Here is a 20,493-nt window from a genome sequence, read left to right as displayed (position 1 = left end):
CAGTAGGGGCCGGAGGGTCAGAGCCCCGTCAGCCTCCTGACTCTCTGCAGGAAATGTCTGTGGGAATTCGGAGAGCAGGGCTGTCCCGTCCGGAGAGCGAGTCACATGGCCATTGTCATTCCCCAAACACTGTTTTGTCCAAAGCTCTGATCCAGGCCCCTCCTGCACCACCTCACACCATCGTGTGTGTCTCGGATTCTCTTCATGGCTGAGGCTCAGCGCCTTCTTCTTTAGGGACAGGGCTGGCTTCCTCAGGGGTCGTGGAGTTTCGGAGCCGGGCAGGGGCAGCCGGCTGGTGTGTCCTCTTAATGGCTTGTGGGCGTCGGAAATCCTCAGAAATCCCACCAGCCCTGGTACCACGGGGAAACGCGTCTCGGGGGATTTAGAAATGGAGTCTAAGGGCCAGGCTCACACCTGTCATGCCCGCACTTTGGGAGGCCGAGGTGGGCAGATCTACTAAAAATACAGAAATTAGCAGGGCATGGTGGCATGCTCCTGTAGTCCCAGCTACTTGGGAGGCTGAGTGGAGAGAATCGCTTGAACTTGGAAAGCAGAGGCTGCAGTGAGCTGGGATTGTGCCCTTGCACTCCAGCCTGGGCGACAGAGTGAGACTGTGTCTCAAAAAAAAAAAAAAAAGAAAAGAAAAGAAAAGAAAAAAGAAAGAAATGGAGTCTCACGGCCAGGTGCAGGGGCACACGCTTGTAATCCCAGCACTTTGGGAGGCCAAGGCGGGTGGATTGCCTGAGCCCAGGAGTTCCAGACCAGCCTGGGCAACATAGTGAGATCCCATCTCTACCAAAAATTAAATAAAAGAAGAAATGGAGTCTCAGGCCCTTGGGAGGTGGCTGGAGGCTGCTCTGTGGTTTCGTTCAGCACAGCCCCTGCCACCTTCTCCTCCTCCTGTCACTCCCACGCCCCGTTTCCCTCTTCCCGCCGGCACCCTGCCCTTGCCCAGGAAGTGATGTGGGGCTGGGTTCTCAGAGCTGGCAGCCTGAGGCAGTCGGGGTCAGGGCACCAGGACAGGTGGACGGGTCAGAGCTCAGCCTCCTGACCCGCCTGCCGTGGCTGTGAATATCCTTGGCTGGTACTCGCTGTGGATGCCCTCGGGCCGCCTTGTGTGTCTCCACAGGCCTGGAGGCTTCTGGGCGCAGTGTTGAGGTTGGCAGAGCCTGAGAGCCCCTCACTGCCCTGGACCCCGGGGTCCCTCCAGCTGCCCTGCCTGGGTCCCAGATGTGACCCTGTGGGGCAGGCACTGGGGGATCTCACAGGTTCTTGGGGAGCAGGCTTGGTGGGTGGGGGCCAGGCAGCCCCAGGCCCCTGAAGGAGGAGCACCAGGAGCAGAGGAGCGAAAGTGACAGGGGCTTGTCCAGGGACTCGGTGCAGCATTGTCCTGGCCATGAGTGGGCGGCCTCCCGTGCACTCTGCGTGGCAGAGGGGCGGCTGGGGGCCTGTGCTCCTGGGAGGCCCGCATCGGGGTGAGTGTTGGCCTGGCTTACCAGGCACCACCCACGCAGCCCTGTCAGGTGCCCCGACAGGCAGCTCCCACAGTGCGTCCCCTCTGTCCCTCCTGGAAGAAGACCCCACAGGAGGGAGAGGAGGGGAGCTGTGGCCACCTACCTGGCTGCACTAGGAACACCGCTGTGGTCGCCACCCACAGTCCCGGGAGAGAATGAACGCACCTAAAGGCGGGACAGCAGGGTCCTGGCCCCTTCCCCAGGTGCTGATGGGACCCCCAGTCACTGAGACCACCACATGCCCCCTCACGTTCTGGAAGCCCCCAGGAAGGCTCCACCCTGTCGGGAGCCTCTCACCTTCACAAGAGCCCCCACCCAGAGGGCAGGAACCACTCCGTGGGCAGCTGCCCCCAGCCTCAGCTCCAGCCGCCCCCGCTGACACCCGGGAGTGGGGGTGAAATAGGTGATTTGGGCTTTTTCCTCCCGAAATAGGTGATTTGGGCTTTTTCTTCCCGAAAGACTGTTATGATTCCACGGAGTGGCAGCCACTCGGGGGCTGCTGCCAGAGTCCTGTGACCCATGTCGTGGGTGAGAGGCGACCTGTGGGGAGGGAGTTAGGACCTGCTATGTTGGGTGCAGTTGGTTGTAACAGAAAACTTATCAGAACGTGGGAGTGAATGAGCACTTAGGCAGGGCTGGGCATTGAGACGTTGAGTGTCTGGGCCCCTCCTGCCCCCTCCCCAGCATTCCTCTCCCCTGGTAAGGGCGGCGGCAGGTTTGCTGCGCTCGTCCCAGCCAGGGCCCAGAGTCCCTTGGCCGGTTTATGGCATCCGGACCCCAGATGGGCGCGTTGGGCAGTGCCCGCGGCAGGGACAGAGCTGGCGGCTGGCTGAGTTGCTGCGTTCCTGAGTGCTGTGCCCATTGTGACCATCTGTGTGGCTGTCTCCCCGCAGGCTCTAAGGAGTCGCTGTTCTCCTGCACGCTGACGGCCAGCGAGGAGGCCATGGCGGTGCTGGAGGAGGTGGTGCTGTACGCCTTCCAGCAGTGCGTCTACTACGTCTCCAAGGTGCACGGACGGGCACTGCTTCTGCACTCAGGCAGCTCCTGGGATGAAGTGGGACTCAAGCTTGTGCCTGTGGCTCTCCTAGGAGCCTTCTGGGGGGCTGAGGGAGGGGACCGTGACAAGCTCCACTTCAGCAGGGAGCAGTGGCTGCAGGTTCTGCAAAGGCCCAGCTGCACCCCCCACGCTCCCTCCTCCTCGGGTCGCACAGAAACCCTAGAACCATCCCAGCTCCCTCTTCCCCTCACCTTAGAACACCCCCTTCCTGCCATTGTTTCAAGGGTCAAGGATGAGGTGGGGGAAGCTCCAGCATGGGGCGCAAGGGATGTGGCCCTGTTGTCACCCTGGACCCACGGGTGCCAGAGGTGCTGCCGCCGGTCCCCCTGTGACCCTGGTCAGCTTGGGGTGCATCGGGGGTGTGGTGAGCCACTTTCGAGGGAGTGGTGGCTCTCCCGTCTTTACCCATGGGTGTCTCCAGCCTCTTTGTCGGAGCCCATCCCCCCAGGCGCCACCTCTGTGCGCCTTCTGAGTTCATCTGTGCCTCCGACAGGAGCAGATACCCCTGCACCCCACCTCTGCTCCCAGCAGCCCCAGGAGGCAGCTTCTGTGTCCCCACACCCCACACTGGACGTTTGCAAAGCCGTGGCCTGTCCAGTAGGAAGCCGCCAAGGCCGGGTCCCTGCGAGCAGTGCATGGGTGGGGAGCTCGCTGGGTCAGGACCCCTGTCGGCCACCAGCACTCCTGGAAATGCTGGTTGCTGTTCTCTCGCCCCTGCCAGTCCCTGTACATCTGCCTCCCAGCACTCCTGGAGTGCCCACCATTCCAGATGGAACGCCGTGAGAGCTGGTGTTCGGCCCCCGAACTGCCCGAGGAGCTGCGCCGCGTGGTGTCCGTGTACCAGGCAGCCCTGGACCTCCTGCGGCAGCTGCAGGTGCACCCCGAGGTGGCCTCGCAGATGCTTGCCTACCTCTTCTTCTTCTCCGGGACACTGCTCCTCAACCAGCTCCTCGACAGGGGTGAGGGCCTCATGCGGGGTTGAGGGGTCGGGGGCTCACATTCCTGGACGTGACGGCTGCTGGCACCTCGCACGCCAGCTCCTGGGGGCGGCTCTGCCCTTGTCGGGCTCCTGCTCCCTGAGCATCTGGTGTCCCTGAGGGGTGGGAGGCCAGAGTGGGGGGGGGACAGATTGCCATAGCGCATCCCTTAGGAGCCAAGGTCCCATCAGGGTTTCAGAGAAGCCACGGCCGAGAGGTCTGCATGGGGCCCCTTCCCTGTGACAGGGAGGGAACGGGCTCAGGGCATCACTGGCTGTCCCAGGTCTGTGCAGCCACAGACTCTGGCCTTAGACCCTGCCTCACCTGCGGGGCTCAGGAACACTGGTCACTCCCAGCCAGGGCCAGTGCAGGGCATGGGGAGACCCAGGTGGTGGCAGGCCCCCGGCACATGTGTGTGGGGGTGGGAGAAGGTCCCAGCCAGGGGCTGCTCTGTGGAGTCAGTGGCTGTCACAGCCCACCCTGCCCTGCTACGTTCACCTCCCACCACACCCCCGCTCCAGAGAGGGGTTCGAGGCTGGTCAGTTGCCTTGGAAGCTGAGGGAAGGTCTCCTGCCTGTCATCAAGCTGCGATGTCCTCAGTGGCCCAGAGCCGGGAAGGGCAGGCTCTGGGGACAGACCCATGTCTGTGTCCCCCAGGGAGGGCAGCCCAGGCATCACCCTCCCTACCTCCCTCCCTCCCTCCACAGGCCCCTCCCTGAGCTGCTTCCACTGGCCCAGAGGTGTCCAGGCCTGCGCCCGCCTGCAGCAGCTCCTGGAGTGGATGCGGAGCGCCGGCTTCGGGGCGGCTGGAGAGCACTTCTTCCGGAAGCTCTCCTGCACCCTCAACCTGCTGGCCACGCCCAGGGCCCAGCTCATCCAGGTAGGGGGGCGCATGGGAGGCGGGGAGGGCGGGGCCACATGGTGGGTCCCTGCCTCTCGAACCAAGCCTGGGCGCCGGGCCTGGGCTTCTGGGCTGGAAAGCTCAAAGCTCCCGTAGGTAATTAGCGAAGTTGCTTCCATTCCATGGCTGTCTCCACCTGCGGTAGGCAGGATAATGGCCCAAAAGATGTCTGAGACCCGTGACCGTGTTACCCCACATGGCAAAGAAGCCTCTGTACGTGTGACTACGATTAAGGACCTTGAGATTCGGAGATGACCTGGGTATCTGGGTGGCCCAGTCCACTCAGATGAGTCCAAAAAGGTGGATTGGAGAGAAATGGAAGAAGAGGGGATGTGGCTCTGAGGCTGGAGGAGGGGCCAGGAGCCAAGGAGTATGGTGGCCTCTAGAAGCTGGAGTGGCCCCAGCTGACAGCCAGTCTGGAAACGGGACCCCAGTCCTACAACAGCAGGAACTGAATTCTGGCAGCAACCAGGAGAGCAGGGAGACGGATCCTCCCCCAGGACCTTCATCTTGCTGTCAGTCCTGTGAGACCCGGCTGAGCCGCGGAGCCACAGAGCTGTGAGAGTGTGCAGTTGTGTGGCCGTGACTGCCAGGCGTGTGGGCATTCGTCACAACGGCAACGGGAAACCGACATGCCCCTCCCCACCTCCCTCACCGCTCACCACTCCCCTCCCAACACAGTCGACCGCTCACCACCCTCCTTCCCAACACAGTCGGCCGCTCACCACCACCCTTCCCAACACAGTCGGCCGCTCACCACCCTCCTTCCCAACACAGTCGGCCACTCACCACCCTCCTTCCCAACACAGTCGGCCCTCACCACCCTCCTTCCCAACACAGTCGGCCCTCACCACCCTCCTTCCCAACATAGTTGTCACAGGTAATTAATGGAAATAGCCAATGGTTTCCTCTCCTGCCTGGAAAATGCTGAACATGCTCTAGGGCGATAGTGAGAGTGGCCACAGGGCGAATCGCTTGAACTGGGGAGGCGGAGGTTGCAGTGAGCCGAGATCATACCACTGCACTCCGGCTTGAGCAACAAAGTGAGGCCCTGTCTCAAAAAAAAAAAAAAAAAAAAAGTGAAGCATTTTTATTTACTATAGAAAATTCGGAAAATGAGGCTGTCTGGATCCTGCGTGTGGCAGATTGAACACATGAATTTAGTTTGCTTCTATGGTATCACTAAACAGAAGTAAAGCAATGCTTTTTAATGCCACAAACCCACGGGGACAAAGTCATAGAGGAGGCAAAAGCGGTGCTCTTTTGGAAGGCAGAAAGCAGATGGGTGAAGAGCAACTGCCTTAGCAGATTGAAGAAAGCTGACTCGGCCAGGCACGGTGGCTCATGCCTGTCCTCCCAGGGCTTTGGGAGGCTGAGGTGAGAAGATCACTTGAGGACATTGGTTTCAGACCAGCCTGGGCAACACAGTGAGATCCCATCTCTACAAGAAAGAAAAAAGCAATCTGACTCCTGAGAAGTAACCCAATTTCTAGGAAGCCACCAAAAGGCTCAGGAATTGGTGGCACCAGGTACCTATGGATACTGATGTCAAGATGGTGCTAAAACAGAAGAACAGTTGATAGACATTGTGGCCAGCACTGAGGCTAGAAGGGAGCAGCTGAGCCTGCAGTTCCACTGAGGACAGCTCGCACAATCGGAAAGAAACAGAAAGTCATCTGTTGAAAGGCTTGAGCGAGCTCCTGCAGGATGAGGAGAGGGTGAGCCTCCACAAAGAGCTGACCTGAAGTTCCTGTTGCTTTTCCCTGGAGACATTTGCTGTCCTGGGAGCAGGTGACAGTGTGAGGCTGAGAATCTAGGCTTTGTCCAGGCAGGGGCCACTGGTGGGGAAACAGAAACCGGAATAGCACAGCACTGGCCGTCTCACAGGCGAGAGGCAAGCTCAGAGACATCAGGGGCCTGAAATGCATTGCCGGCTTTTCCCTAAGACACTTGCCAACATTCTGAATCTCCAGGGAGTGCGATGGAGAGAGACTTTAAAACGGAACCAAAAGCGTTGAAAAAAAGAGTGGAATCTGTGGTGGCTTCACAGTGCAGAGGAGACAGAGATGACGAGTCCAGGACCCCCTGGGAAATAAACACCAGGCCCCCGGTGGAAACACTGGAGTGAGAGGCAGGCATGGGGCAAACACCTGTAGTCCCAGCTACTTGGGAGGTTGAGGCAGGAGGATCATTTGAGTCCAGGAATTAAAGCCTTCAGTGAGCTATGATCACACTACTGCACTCCAGCCTGGGCAACAGAGGAAGACCCCAACTATAAAAGAAAGAAAGAAAGAGAGAGAGAGAGAAGAAAAGAACCTTGGGGTGAGGATCAAGCAGAGGCTGTCTGAGCCTCACCAAAAGCTTGCCAACCTCAACTCAGCATTAAGTTCATCAGCAACAATGTAGATACAAAATATCCAAACCTGTAGGCTGCAGTTAAAGCAGTCTTAAGAGGAAAAGTTATAGCCTTGTATGTATATATTAGACTACAAGGAAGGCCAAGAATGAATAATCATGAGGCAAGAAAGAGAACGACAAATCAAACCCAAAGAAAGCAGAGGAAATGACGGATGAGAGCTAAAAATCAGTGAACTAGGAAGCAAACATGGTTGAGATAAGCAATAAAGCCAGGAGTTGGTTCTTTGAAAAGTTGAATAAGAGGCCAGGTGCAGCGGCTTACACCTGTAATCCCAGCACTTCGGGAAGCTGAGGCGGGTGGATCATTTGAGGTCAGGAGTTTGAGACCAGACTGGCCAACATGGCAAAACCCCGTCTCTACTAAAAATACAAAAATTAGCTGGGTGTGGTGGTGTGTGCCTGTAATCTCAGCTACTTGGGAGGCTGAGGCAAGGGAATCCCTTGAACCTGGGAGGTGGAGGCTGCAGTGAGCTGGGATCATGCCACTGTACTCCATCCTGGGTGATAGAGCAAGACTTCGTCTCAGTAAATAAATAAATAAATAAATAAATAAAATAAAAATAGAAAGTTGAATAAGGGAGAAAACACAATTGCTAGTATCAGAAAAAGGAAGCCATCACTCAGCTCCTGCATTAAAAATTAAAAATTAGTATGAGGAGATCATAACCAACTTTTTGCTGATAAATTTGACAACTTAGATAAAATGGACAAATAAGAAAAAGACTACTTATTGAAACTGATTCAACAGGAAGTTAAAAATCTGAATGGTCCTGCATGCATTAGAGAAACTGAAAGGCCAGGTGCGGTAGCTCCCACCTGTAATCCCAGCACTTTGGGAGGCCGAGGCAGGAGGACCCCTTGAGCCCATGAGTTCAAGACCAGCCTGGGCAACATGGTGGAACCCCCATCTCTACAAAAAATACACACAGAAAAAGTAGCCAGGCATGATGATGCATACCTGTGGTTTCAGCTACTTAGAAGGCTGAGGCAGGAGGATTCCTCGAGCCCATGAGATTGAGGCTTCAGTGAGCGATGGTTGTGCCACTGCACTCCAGCCTGAACGTCAGAAATGACACCTTGTCTCAAAAAAAAAGAAATTAAATTGATTAACACTTTCCCATGAAGAAGATTCAAGGCCCAGATGGTTTCACTGGTGAATTATTTTAAACATTAAATAAGAAATAGGCTGGGCGCGGTGGCTCACGCCTGTAATCCCAGCATTTTGGGAGGTCGAGGCAGGCGGATCACGAGGTCAGGAAATCGAGACCATCCTGGCTAACATGGTGAAACCTCATCTCTACTAAAATACCAAAAAATTAGCCGGGCGTGGTGGCGGGCACCTGTAGTCCCAGCTACTCGGGATGCTGAGGCAGGAGAATGACGCGGAGCTTGCAGTGAGCCGAGATCACCCCACTGCACTCCAGCCTGGGCGATAGAGCCAGACTCAGTCTCCAAAAAAAAAGAAGAAATAATACCATTAGTACCCAAATTCTTACCAGAAAGTAGAAAAAGAGGAAACCCTATCTCACTTTAAAACACCAGTAACACCTTGATGCCAAAACCCGAAAAGGGGCTATAAGAAAGAATTACGCATGAAAGATGGACAATTTCACTCGTCATCAGAGAAACGCAGCCCAAACTCTCCACATTTCAGGCTGGTCCGAGTGCATTGGTGTTTAGAACTAATTCATCACAACCAGTTACAGATTTTCTTGTTTCTTCTCCACTCCCATTGCTTCACTTGACTAACCTTAAAAAACAAAAGCAAAAACTAACCTCAGCAGATTTTTTTACTTTTTTTTTTTTTTTTTTGAGACGGAGTCTCGCTCTGTCATCCAGGCTGGATGGAGTGCAGTGGTGTGATCTCAGCTCACTGCAACCTCCACCTCCTGGGTTCAAGCGATTCTCCTGCCTTGGTCTCTTGAGTAGCTGGGATTACAGGCACGCATCACCACACTCAGCTAATTTTTGTATTTTTAGTAGAGACAGAGTCTCACCATGTTGACCAGGCTGTTCTCGAACTCCCGACCTCAGGTGATCCGCCCACCTCGGATTCCCAAAGTGCTGGGATTATAGGTGTGAGCCACCATGCCCGGGCTAATCTCAGCATTTTAAACACCGAACACATCAGAATGATTGAAAGGAAGAAAGCCAGGCACTGGTGAGGAGATGCAGTGGTTTGAACCCTCAGGTGTTCCTGGCGAGGTTGTAAATGAGGCTCGCCACTTTGGAAAGCCGTCTGGCAGCGTCGGCCGAAGCTGACCGAGTGCGTGTGCTCTGATTGAGCAATTCCCCGGATGGAGATGCTTCCGTGGGTCCCTCGCCACGGCCCGCTTAGGGATGCTTCCAGTGGCACCACTCGTAACCGCCCCAGACTGGGCAAAACCCATCTTCTATTTATCAACAACATGATGGATGAATAAAGCGGTCTCTTCAGTACAGTGAAATACAGCAGAGCAACGTGACTGAGTAAACTGGTTCGGAGGAGCCACAGACACACCTGAGCGGTCGGCTGGGCACTTAGGGAGGCCAAGGCAGGAGGATCACTTGAGCTCAGGAGCTCCAGACCAGCCTGGGTGACATAGCAAGACCACCCCCACATCGTCTTTCCAAACATACCTTTTTTTAAATTAGCCAGGCCTGGTGGTGTGCACCTGTGGCTCCCAGCTACTCGGGAGGCTGAGGCAGGAGAATCGTTTAGGCACAGGAGGTCTGCAGTGAGCTGTGATCGTGCCACTGCACTCCAGCCTGGGTGACAGAGTAAGACCCTGCCATAAATTTAAATAATAAAAGAAAATAAAATAAATAAGGCCAGGCGTGGTGGCTGACGCCTGTAATCCCAGCAGTTTGGGAGGCCGAGGTGGGTGGATTACCTGAGGTCAGGAGTTCGAGACCAGCCTGGCCACCACAGTGAAACCCCATCTCTACTAAAAATAGAAAAATTAGCCAGGCGTGGTGTAAAAATATAAAAATTAGGCAACTACTCAGGAGGCTGAGACACATGAATCACTGGAGCCCGGGAGATGGAGCTTGCGGTGAGCCAAGATCACGCCACTGCACCCCAGCCTGGGCGACAGAGCAAGACCCCGTCTCTAAATAGATAAATAAATAAGATAAGATATAAAATACTCCTGAAAGGGCAGGTGGAGCTGAAGGAGTTGGGTGCGAGGAGCGTGTCTGCAGGGCTGGAAGTGTGGCGGGACCTGCCGTGGTGCCCGGACGGGCCTGGGGGCTCCTGAGCTGCCCCGGCCCACATTCTGGTTCTTGTTCTTGGGACTGGGTACACAGGCGTGTTGCTCGGGGGAAGCTGGTTGGGCTGTGTGTGTCAGATGTGTGGTTTTCTGTGTGCACGGAAAGGAGGCAGCAGCGATTCTCAGGATCTCTGCCTCTCCCTGCTCAGCTGGGCGGGGATATTTCTAGAACGTTGAAAACAGGAGTTCTCCTGGCTGGGGAAACTAGGCCGAGCTGAGGGCAGAAACCTCGTGCTGGAAAGGGGGCCCCAGCCTCTCACCCAGCTCGGCAGCCCGGCCCGAGCGCCCCTGTGGGAGATGGTCAGGCCCGAGTCTGCAGGGACAGCCCGGGGAGGCGGGGGACAGCGGCAAGGGTCTTCCAGAAGCAGCCGGGCCTCCCCACGCTGAGGCCGGGAAGCGCCCACCCTGCACCCCGCATCCAAAGTAGAGCGTCTAAAGGAGACGCGGAGAGACAGCGGCGTTGGAAGGAGCAGACCAGGGTCGCGGGCTGCTTCTTGTAAAAGGCCAAGCCGTGAGGACTTCGGGCTCTGCGGCCGCTTTTGTCTCGGTCTCATCTCCTTCTTTGTTTTGTTCTTCTCAAAGGCTTTAAAAACGTGAAAACCATTTCTAGCTTGGGGGCCCTGTAAAAATAGACCTTGCTGGCCCTAGTTTGATGACTCCTGAAACAGACAATTCAGGGAGAAGCTTGGTGAAAAAGTCACTTATAGCCTCATAAAAACAAGACAAGATATATAGTATCCATAAAATAATAATAAGATTCTATCCATGAGAGAATAAGAGGAGTCTTGGAAAATAAAACTGTGGAAGCAGAAATAAAAAGCTGTGCAGCGGGTGGGAAGAAAACTCCCCGGACCACTAGAGTGGAGAGTGAGGAGCGGGCAGAGAGAGAGGGCGGAGGGATGCGGGGGTAGGCAGGGGAGTAAGAAGGGAGAAAAAGAGAGGGAGGAGAGCAGGAGAAGGGAGGAAGAAAGGGAGAGGGAGGAGGAGGGGAGAGAGACAGGGAGGAATGAGAGGAGAGGGAGGAGGGAGGGGAGAGAGACAGGGAGGGACAGGGAGAAGGAGAGGCAAGAGGGAGGGGAGAGAGACGCAGGGAGGGAGAGAGAAAGGAGCGGGAGGAAGGAGGGGAGAGAGAGACAGGGAGGGAAAGGAAAGGGAGGGGACAGAGAAGGAGAGGGAGGAGGAAGGAGAGAGAGACGGAGTGGGGGAGAAGGAGAGGGAGGAAGGAGGGAAGAGAGAGAGAGAGGAGAGGAAGGAGGAGGGGAGAGAGAGACAGAGGCAGGGGGAGAAGGAGAGGGAGGAGGAGAGGAGAAAGAGACAGAGGGAGAGAGAGGAAAGGGAGGAGGAGGGAAGAGAGTTCTGTTCCCTTGAAGCTGATATATTGGCCCCAACCTCTGGCCCCCTCTGACACCAACCCTGGACCAAGCACAGAAGTGGGAGTAGAGAAGGTTCTAGGAACTCACAATCAAACAGAACCACCCCCGGGCAAACCAGAGGCTTTCTTGAAGTGGTGGTGGGAGCTGGCGGTGTTGGAGGAGGACATGCCAAGGCTGGGGAGTGGCCAGTGCTGTGCCCTCGTCCTTCCCGCACGACGCCCGAGACACTGATTGTCCTTCAGTGTGGACATCTGGTAGCCACAGCCCAGGCCCCTGGATGTGGGCAGAAAAACACATGAGAGAGAAAGAGAGAGAGGAAGCAAAGGTGAGAACAGAGTGGACCCATCGGCGAGGCCAACATCCAAACAGTGGGAGTCCAGAAAGAGCCAGCAGAGGGGCGGAGGGCACGGGGAAGGCAGGTGCAGGCAGTTTCCAGAGCCGCACATCAGCGGGCAGGAGCTGCTACCAAGACTGGGCTTGCACGGAAACTCAGCATCCCAGGACTTCAGGACGATGGGCACAGAGAACCCACAGGCTTCCAGACAAGAATCGGTACAAGGCGGATCCTGAAGATCTGCACTCAGGATGCTTTTGGACGAGCAGCACAGGAGTCACAGGACAAAGCAGCACCTGAAGACTCCGAATGGTGACGTCCTCTGACCTGGAGTTCTGTGCCAGCCAGATGACCAGTCCAGCGTGGAGGTGAAGACAGTTCCAGCAGGCAGGGTAGCCGTTTTCCTGCGATGCGCCCCTTTTGGGAAGCTACTAGAAGATCTATTCCGTAGAAACAGGACAAACCAGAGAGCTGAAGAAATGGGATTCCAGAAAATAAGAACCGGCTGGGAGCTGGGGAAGGGAACCCCAGAAGGACGATGACAGAGGTCCCAGGGGGCCGCAGAGGCTGTTTAATTTTATTGAAGGAATCCACCCTTTCCTTACATGTAGGCTTTCTGTCTTGCCTACAACATTTTCCCGGGCCAGGCGCAGTGGCTCATACCTGCAATTCCAACACTTTGGGAGGCTGAGGCAGGAGGATCACTTAAGGCCAGGAATTTGAGACCAGCCTGAAGTTTGAGACCAACATAGTGAGACCCCCATCTCTACCAAAAAAAAACACAACTAGCTGGACATGATGGTGCAAGCCTGTGGTCCCAGCTATTCAGGAGGCTGAGGTGCAGGATTACTTGATCCTGGGAGGTCAAGGCTGCGGTGAGCTATGATTGAGCCACTGCACCCCAACCTGGGTGACAGCGTGAGACTCTGTCTCAAAAAACAAACAAACAAATGCTTTCCCTGCCTCCTGTCACCTAAATGATGAATGCCCCTGCCTTCCAGTCAGGTTTTTAGCCGACTTGATTGACTTCTTTTACACTGTTGGAGGCAGGAATCTGATTTCACTATTCATTTCCCAGTAGTGATTTCTCTGGTTGGCGGCCGCCGTGTGAGGCGGGCCCTTGCTTGAGGCAGGGGTGGGTTCCCTGGGCAGGGGGTTCCCGATGGCACCGGCTGGCCTCTCCCTGGAGCAACTGCCCTAGGAAGTGCCAGGGGTGAACTGCTGCAGTGACACCGTCCCTCTCACAGATGGTCCCTGGTGGGAGTGAAGACCACAGGACCCCTCAGCTGGCTACCCCTGGCTACCCATGGAGGCCATCCCTCCTTGGGCTGGGGTCTGCACCCAGAGACCTGTGACCATGAGCTCCTTCTTGTCACCCAGATGAGCTGGACAGCCCTGCGGGCCGCGTTCCCCGCCCTGAGCCCAGCACAGCTGCACCAACTGCTGACTCACTACCAGCTGGCCTCGGCCATGGGCCCCGTGAGCACCTGGGAGCCGGGGGCCCAGGACAGCCCTGAGGCCTTCAGGTCAGGTAAGCTCTGCCCCAGGGCAGGAGAGGGCTGGGGACTCCAGAGACTCGCCCTGAGGCTGAAGGCAGCACGCTGTCATCCCATCTGAAGTGGAGTGTGGGGGCCCTCTCTCCTGGGGACCTCCTTAGAGAAGCCTCCACTGGGAGGACCCCCTGCCCCCTCCCCCACCTGGGGATCCAGGGAACTCCTCCGTGGGGGAGTCAAGGAGCCGAGAGTCCATGCCCAAGTTCCAGACTCCAGGCTCAGGTCCAAGGCCCCCTCGTTCCCTCACGGAGCCGGAGGATGGGGCCTCCCCGTGTTGTGTGGCTGCCCAGGAAGGGAGCAGCGGCAGCACACAGCCGTGGGGAAGCATCCCTGAGCACGTGAGCCATGTATGTGCACATGCACGCACACGTGTCCATACGGAGGGGTCTGTGTGCATATATATGTGTACACACATACATAGTGCATTTTATTTTATCTTTTTTTAATTTATTTTTTTTTTGAGACGGAGTCTCGCTCTGTCATCCAGGCTAGAGTGCAGTGGCGCAGTCTTGGCTCACTGCAACCTCCGCCTCCCAGGTTCAAGCGACTCTCCTGCCTCCGGAGTAGCTGGGATCACAGGTGCTTGCCACCACGCCTGGCTAATTTTTGTATTTTGAGCAGAGACGGGTTTCACCATCTTGGCCAGGCTGGTCTCGAACTCCTGACCTAGGTGATTCGCCCACCTCAGCCTCCCAAAGTGCTGGGATTACAGACGTGAGCCACCGTGCCTGACCAACGATGCATTTTATTGATTGATTGATTGATTGATCGAGACAGAGTCTCGCTGTGTCACCCAAGCTGAAGTGCAGTGGGGCGATCTTGGCTCACTGCAACCTCTGCCTCCTGGGTTCAAGCGATTCTCCTGCCTCAGTCTCCCAGGTAGCTGGGATTATAGGTGCGTGCCACCACGCCTGGCTAATTTTTGTGTTTTTGGTAGAGACTAGGTTTCACCATGTTGGCCAGGCTGCTCTTGAACTCCTGACCTCAGGTGATCCGCCTGCCTGGGCCTCCGAAAGTGCTGGGATTACAGGTGTGAGGCACCGCACCCGCCAGGGGTGCATTTTAATGTGAGATTATACACACGTCTCCATCATTTGCATTATGTATAACACATCAACAAAACAGAGTACGGGATGGTGGGAGACACAGAGGCGATGGGGCCTTGGATGCCGTTCCGTGGCCCCCGGTCACCTGGCACTGGGCCTGGAGAACATCTCTGAACAGGACCCCTGGCTCCACCTGACACCTTCTAAGTCCTCCCTCCTCATTGGTTCATTTCTGTGGCCTGAATTCTGTGCTGGGGGCTAGGAGCTCAGTATGCACGCGCTCTTCTGTCGCTTGAAAAGTGCTCGCGTTCCAGGGGACAGAGAACAGCCCGCACACAGGCCGTTTGGGTCCCGTGATTCCTGCAGGGAGGCAGTCGGCTCCGGCCCTGGCAACACCTGGGAGAGCTTGTGTCCAGCTCAGTGGGGCTGGGGGAGCTCCAGTTACCCGGGGACACCATCAGAAACCAGTGGGGCAGAGACAGACCCAGTGCGGAGCCGCTCAGTGGGGCTGGAGGGTTCCTGGCTACAAGGCCTTGTTCTCAGTCCTGAGCAGCTCGGACGTCACACCGGGTGGTCAGCGAGGATTCAGAAGGGATGAGTCCTAGGGTGGGTCCAGTTACTGTGGCCAGGATCCCAGCCTCCTGTGTCCACAGGTCAGGGGACTCAGAGCTCAATCTGCTGGCCCCTGGGTTCCCACACCGTTGGGCAGGGTGGCCTGGCGAGGGAGGCAGCTTCTCCTGTGGCCATCATGGGCATCCTCTCTGCCCCACAGAGGATGTCCTAGAGTCCTACGAGAACCCCCCACCCATCGTCCTGCCCAGCGAGGGCTTCCAGGTGGACTTGGAAGCCGACTGCCTGGACGACAGCATCTACCAGCACCTGCTGTACATCCGCCACTTTCTGTGGGGCCTGCGGAGCAGAGCCAGCCCCGGCAGCCCTGGCAGTGGGGCCCCCCAGCCAGCGTGCCCCGAGGTATCTGGGGAGGGGGCCCAGCCAGCGTGCCCCGAGGTACCCGGGGAGGGGACCCATCCAGCGTGCCCCAAGGTACCCGGGGAAGGGGCCCAGACAGCGTGCCCCTAGGTGCAAGAGGACAGGAGAGGGCCTGGGAGCTGGGCTGGGGACAGCAGGCCAGAGCTCTGGGAACCCCGGGAGTCCTGGTCCACCGCAGGCCGTGCTTACCGATGGCGGGGAAGCCCTTTGCCTCTTGCACGTCTCAGGCTGCACAGGCTGCCAGGAGTCCTTTTCTGACTTCTGCCCCCACAGCCTGGCGGCCCTTCTGCCTGCAGGCTGCCCAGTTGCCCAAGTGCTGTGCCCATCGGGCCACCTCTCCTCTGCCTGAGTTGTCACCCTTCCTCTCCCCAGGGTATGCACCACGCGATCCCTGATGGGCATCCAGAGGCCCCGAGCTGCCCCCTGGCTTCCAGGGACCCTGGCCCAGCAGCCCGGAAAGCTGCCCCAGAGCGTACTCTTCCCTTGAGGGGGGCTCCCTGGGCACAGGCACCCCCTGGAAGGCAACCCAGCCGTGGGGGCTCCCAGGCTGGCCCCCCGCACACGGACTCGTCCTGCTTGCTCACGCCTCCCAGCACTCCACTCGGCCCTGAGCCTGGGGACCCCGACTGGGCAGAGTCTGGCGGCCCCTGCGGAAAAGTGCTCCCAGAAAGGCAGAGGAACGGACCCAGCGGCCTCCGGGGCGCAGCTCTGGAAGGTGAGGCCTGCCTGGTGCTCAAGCGGGAACCCACCCCAGACCCACACAGCACCGTGATGGCCGGTCCCCTGGGGTCATTCCACCCTTGGGGTCCTGGCTTTCAGTACCTGCCCCACAGACACCTGCAACCTGGGATGGGGCCAGATGGAGAGGACTCAGGGCAGCTCAGCCCCCCAGGAGCTGGGCCACACGGTTGCTCAGTCGCTGACACGTCTTGGGCAGATACTCTTTGTGATCTCGGAGAGAGAGAGGGTCTAGAAAGCGGCTCAGAGTCACTCCTGCACCAGGCGGAGGAAGGGATGTCTGAGCCAGTGGAGAGGATGTGCTGAAGGGGAACCCAGAGGTCTTCAGGGAGGAGGTGGAGCTGGAGCCCTCTGGGGCAGGGCCTGTGTGTGCCTGTGTGCTTGTGCGTGTGGATAGGTGCGTTCACAGGTGCATGGGTGTGCTGGTGCGTGTGTGCATGGGTGTGTGCGTGGATGTGCTTGTGTGTCCATCTCTGTGTGCCTGGGTGTGCATCTGTGCGCATGGGTGTGTGTGCATGGCTGTAAGTGCACGTGTGCATGGGCATGCTTGCACATGTGTGCATGGTTGTGAGTGTATGTGTGCATGAGTGTGCGTGCACAGCCGGGCTAGGCTGGGGAGGGCACTGAGGGTGCGGCAGCCCAAGTGGCCCTGGCCCCGTGTGAGGGGGTTGGGTGTGCCCTGCAGGAGTGAAGTGTCCTGGGTGCGTGTGCAGAGTTCAGAGTGTCCCCTGTGGCTTGGGGCCACTTGGCAGAGCGGGGTCCCAGGCAGGCCACCTGCTCAGGGGCACAGCTCGTCTCTGACCCAAGTGTCCCCGCGGCGGGATCGCCATTATGGAGAGGGCAGAAGCTGGTGGCCCTCAGGGCAGGTGCTTGGGCTGGGCTGGGCTAGGGCCTGGGGCCCCAGTCTGGTCAGCGGTGGGAACCCTTGGGGTGCACATGGTCACATCTGGGTGTGGAGGGAGGAGGAGGAAGAAGCGCAGAGATTGCTGAGGAGGCAGCACAGAACCACTTGGGGCCCCAGAGCCGGAAAACAGCCGTCCCCCAGAGGGGCCAGTGTCCTGGGGCTGCAAGGGGCGGGGACTGAGGTGCTCCTTCAGGGGACGTGGGGGTGTCGTTCACAGGCAGACCCTGACCCTAGTGTCTGGGTCGCCGGTCACATTGTGCCTGAACAGTGTCTCCTGGGAGCCACAGGAGGCCGTCCAGTCCCTAACCTCCTGCAGAGGCAGCCAGGCCAGGACATTCTGTTCCTCATCTTGACTCCTGGCGCCTCACTCCCACCCACCTTTCCCGGCCCCCACCCAGGAGACTCTGCAGCCCCTGAGGACGAGTCCCCTCCAGCCCCGTCCAGTCGCAGCTCCAGCACCGAGGACTTCTGCTACGTCTTCACCGTGGAGCTGGAACGAGGCCCCTCTGGGCTGGGGATGGGCCTGATCGACGGGATGGTGAGAGGCCCAGGACCCCCGCCCCACCCCCGTGCAGGCTGCCTGGCTTCTGCCGTTCATGCGAGCCTGGCTGCAGCTTGCGTGGCCACATGGCTACAGGAAGGCCTTCGGGGAGGAGAGTGGGGTGGTCCCTGCAGCTGGGACGGAGGACCTGGCCTATCCAACGGCCGTGCCCCCTGGGCCTGCTGTCTCTTGCCTCTGTCCTCAAGCCTTTGGGGTCTGTCCTGGGCCTGTGGGGACTGTGGTGTCCACTGCTTTTCTGGAGGGACACGTGAAACCATGAGTGGGCCTGGCTGGATGCCAGGCAGGGGCCTGTAGGTGCCAAGGGAGGGGCTGCGGGGGTCCTCGCTGGGGACAGTGAGAGTCAGGGGCCTGCAGAGCTCTGAGGCCTCTGCTTGTCCCCAGCACACACGTCTGGGCGCCCCTGGGCTCTACATCCAGACCCTGCTCCCGGGCAGCCCTGCAGCGGCCGATGGGCGCCTGTCGCTAGGGGACCGTATCCTGGAGGTGAACGGCAGCAGCCTCCTGGGCCTTGGCTACCTGAGGTACCCCTATCGCATGCACGCCCGACCCTTCCTCCCAGACGCCCTGCTCAGGGGAGAGGACCTGGGGTAGCAGGAGAGGCCCGGCTGCACCCTGTGGGGCTCCCCGGTGCCCTCCTCTCCAACCCCCACCTCTGGCGTGGATTTCAGAGCCGTGGACCTGATCCGTCATGGCGGGAAGAAGATGCGGTTCCTGGTTGCCAAGTCTGACGTGGAAACAGCCAAGAAGATCCATTTCCGCACACCCCCCTAGGGGGACTGCGAGGACACCCCCACACGCCCGGCGCCCGGTCCTGCCCGGTGACACGGGGCTTCCTCCCGCCTTCATCCCTGTTTTGTAACTGACCAAGTCGGGTCCCAGGTGGGGAGCCTCACCTTGGGGACACGCCTGTTGATAACATGCATCTCAGTGTAGGTTTTATTTATATGGTAGATGATGCGACGTTGTGATGTTTGTTACAGAGCTTTTATGTTTAAAGACTTTAATGGAGAAGTACGGATTCAATAAACTATTTTTCCCGTTCTTAGAGGGTGACCTGCTGGGGTCTCATCTCGGGTAGCAGGCGTGGGCCGCTCGGAGGGGCTGCAGGGGCTGCTCGTAGCCTCTGCCTGCCACCGGCACGGGGGAATGCAGCAACTGCTGTTATCAGGGGATCATCTGAACCGATTCTCCCTGCCCCCGCCCCGCCCAGACACAGGGCACTGCCGGAAGCAGCTCCAGGAGCCCCTCACAGCTGGAGGAGGGACCAGACCTGGCACAGAGGCCACTGGGCTTCTGATCCCGCTGCTCAGCACAGGCCCCAGAGAAAGGTCTAGACACCCAGGGGTTGGAAAGTGGACGGGCCTTTCCCAAGCCCAGCCTGGGCCCTGCCTCCTCTCCCAGGACTCCTGCTCCCTCCCGAGTTCCTCTCCCCTAAGAAAGCCACCAGCTTGGCCCTAATACCAGGCTGGTGGCCGCAGGCCCTTAATCCTCGCCCTCCGGCCCTAACCTGGGCAGGAGGCCAGCGTCCCTCTCCACCAGCCAGCTGACCGTGCGCAGGACCGGCCTCGCGGTGACAGCGCGGGTAGTTGGGCATCTTCAGCGGGGTCAGCAGCTCCGCGGACTGGGTGCGGGCGGCTTCCACGCCCTCCTCGCTGTGGTGGAACTGGTGGCCCAGGGTCATCTTTGATAGCAACAGAAAGACCCTGGGGAAGAGGGTCCCGGCCAGTCAGTTGCAGATGCTCCCCTCACGGGGACAGAGGTCCGCGCGGGGTCCCCAAATTGGTGTCCTGGGTCCGTCCCAGGCCCTGGGCCTCGTGCAGCCCCACGCTGCCCCCTGGTGTGCGCTACTGCGAGGTGCAGCGCGTCCGGCCCAGTTCTGTGTGCGGCACCCCATTGCGCCTGGCTCCAAAAGGCGACCACTGCCAGGTTCCAAAAATACTGGATAAAAATATATATATATATAATGTGTATGTATATATATATAAGATGTTATATATATAATAATTTATATAATAATTTGTATATTATATATTATATGTAATATATTCATATCTTTTATAAATATATAAATATTTATTTAATTTTTTTATGAGACAGAGTCTCGCTCTGTCACCCAGGCTGGAGTGCAGTGGTGCGATCTCAGCTCACTGCAACCTCCGCTTCCCAGGTTCAAGCAATTCTCCTGCCTCAGTCTCCTGAGTAGCTGGGACTACAGGCACACGCCACCACGCCTGGCTAATTTTAATTTAGTATTTTTAGTAGAGACGGGGTTTCACCATGTTGGCCGGCCAGGCTGATTTCGAACTGACATCAAGTGATCTGCCCGCCTTGACCTCCCAAAGTGCTGGGATTACAGGCATGAGCCACCGTGCCTGGCCTTGTTCTCTTTCTTTTCCTAGAATTCCCACAGCGTGTGTGTTAGCACTGCTGAGAGTGTCTCACAGCTCTGGACCATCTGCATTTCTGGACCTGGTGCAGATCCCAGGACTCGGATTTGATGCCTTACAGTGGAAGGGGGTTGAGTATATTTTTTATGTGGGAGGGGTGTGGACTGTAGTGGCCAGAGGAAAGACAAGTGGCAAGGCATTTCCAAAAGTGGCCACCAACAGTTCCTCCCACAAAGAGAAGGGGCTTCTCTCTTCTTCTCTGCAATATTCTCCGACCTTCTGACTTGCTCCGAACAATAGGATGCAGCGTAAGTGATATTCTGGGACTTCCAAGCCAGACTCAAGGGCCTTTGGCCTCTGTTTTCATGCTCCTGGAACTCAGCATCCATGGAAGGAAGTTCTTGGCTTCAACCCAAGGAAGGGAGGCCCCGTGAAGTCCGGGAGGCCCAGCCAGCCCCTGGCCACTGAAGCGCCCAGCTGAGGTGCAG

General features: G+C 57.7%; 1 protein-coding gene across 2 annotated transcripts in view; it reads left to right on the top strand.

Annotated features, from left to right (window-relative positions):
• RADIL (Rap associating with DIL domain) overlaps nucleotides 1-18,663 on the top strand; it is an 80,903-nt gene extending 62,240 nt beyond the window's left edge. Inside the window, exons 6-14 of one of the 2 annotated variants that reach the window (XM_025380879.1) lie at nucleotides 2,408-2,520; nucleotides 3,293-3,530; nucleotides 4,256-4,428; nucleotides 13,206-13,356; nucleotides 15,197-15,396; nucleotides 15,787-16,129; nucleotides 17,455-17,594; nucleotides 18,000-18,139; nucleotides 18,287-18,663. In XM_025380879.1, the coding sequence (XP_025236664.1) occupies nucleotides 2,408-2,520; nucleotides 3,293-3,530; nucleotides 4,256-4,428; nucleotides 13,206-13,356; nucleotides 15,197-15,396; nucleotides 15,787-16,129; nucleotides 17,455-17,594; nucleotides 18,000-18,139; nucleotides 18,287-18,389 (1,601 nt within the window). In that variant the 3' untranslated portion in view covers nucleotides 18,390-18,663. The remainder of the gene's footprint in view (nucleotides 1-2,407; nucleotides 2,521-3,292; nucleotides 3,531-4,255; nucleotides 4,429-13,205; nucleotides 13,357-15,196; nucleotides 15,397-15,786; nucleotides 16,130-17,454; nucleotides 17,595-17,999; nucleotides 18,140-18,286) is intronic. The other variant, XM_025380877.1, reaches the window with a different exon arrangement.
• Nucleotides 18,664-20,493: the final 1,830 nt, after the last annotated feature.

This window comes from Theropithecus gelada, chromosome 3 (assembly GCF_003255815.1).
Source record: "Theropithecus gelada isolate Dixy chromosome 3, Tgel_1.0, whole genome shotgun sequence".
NCBI lineage: Eukaryota > Metazoa > Chordata > Mammalia > Primates > Cercopithecidae > Theropithecus > Theropithecus gelada.
Note: the sequence above shows the minus strand (reverse complement) of the source record. Positions and strands in the feature narration are given on the sequence as shown.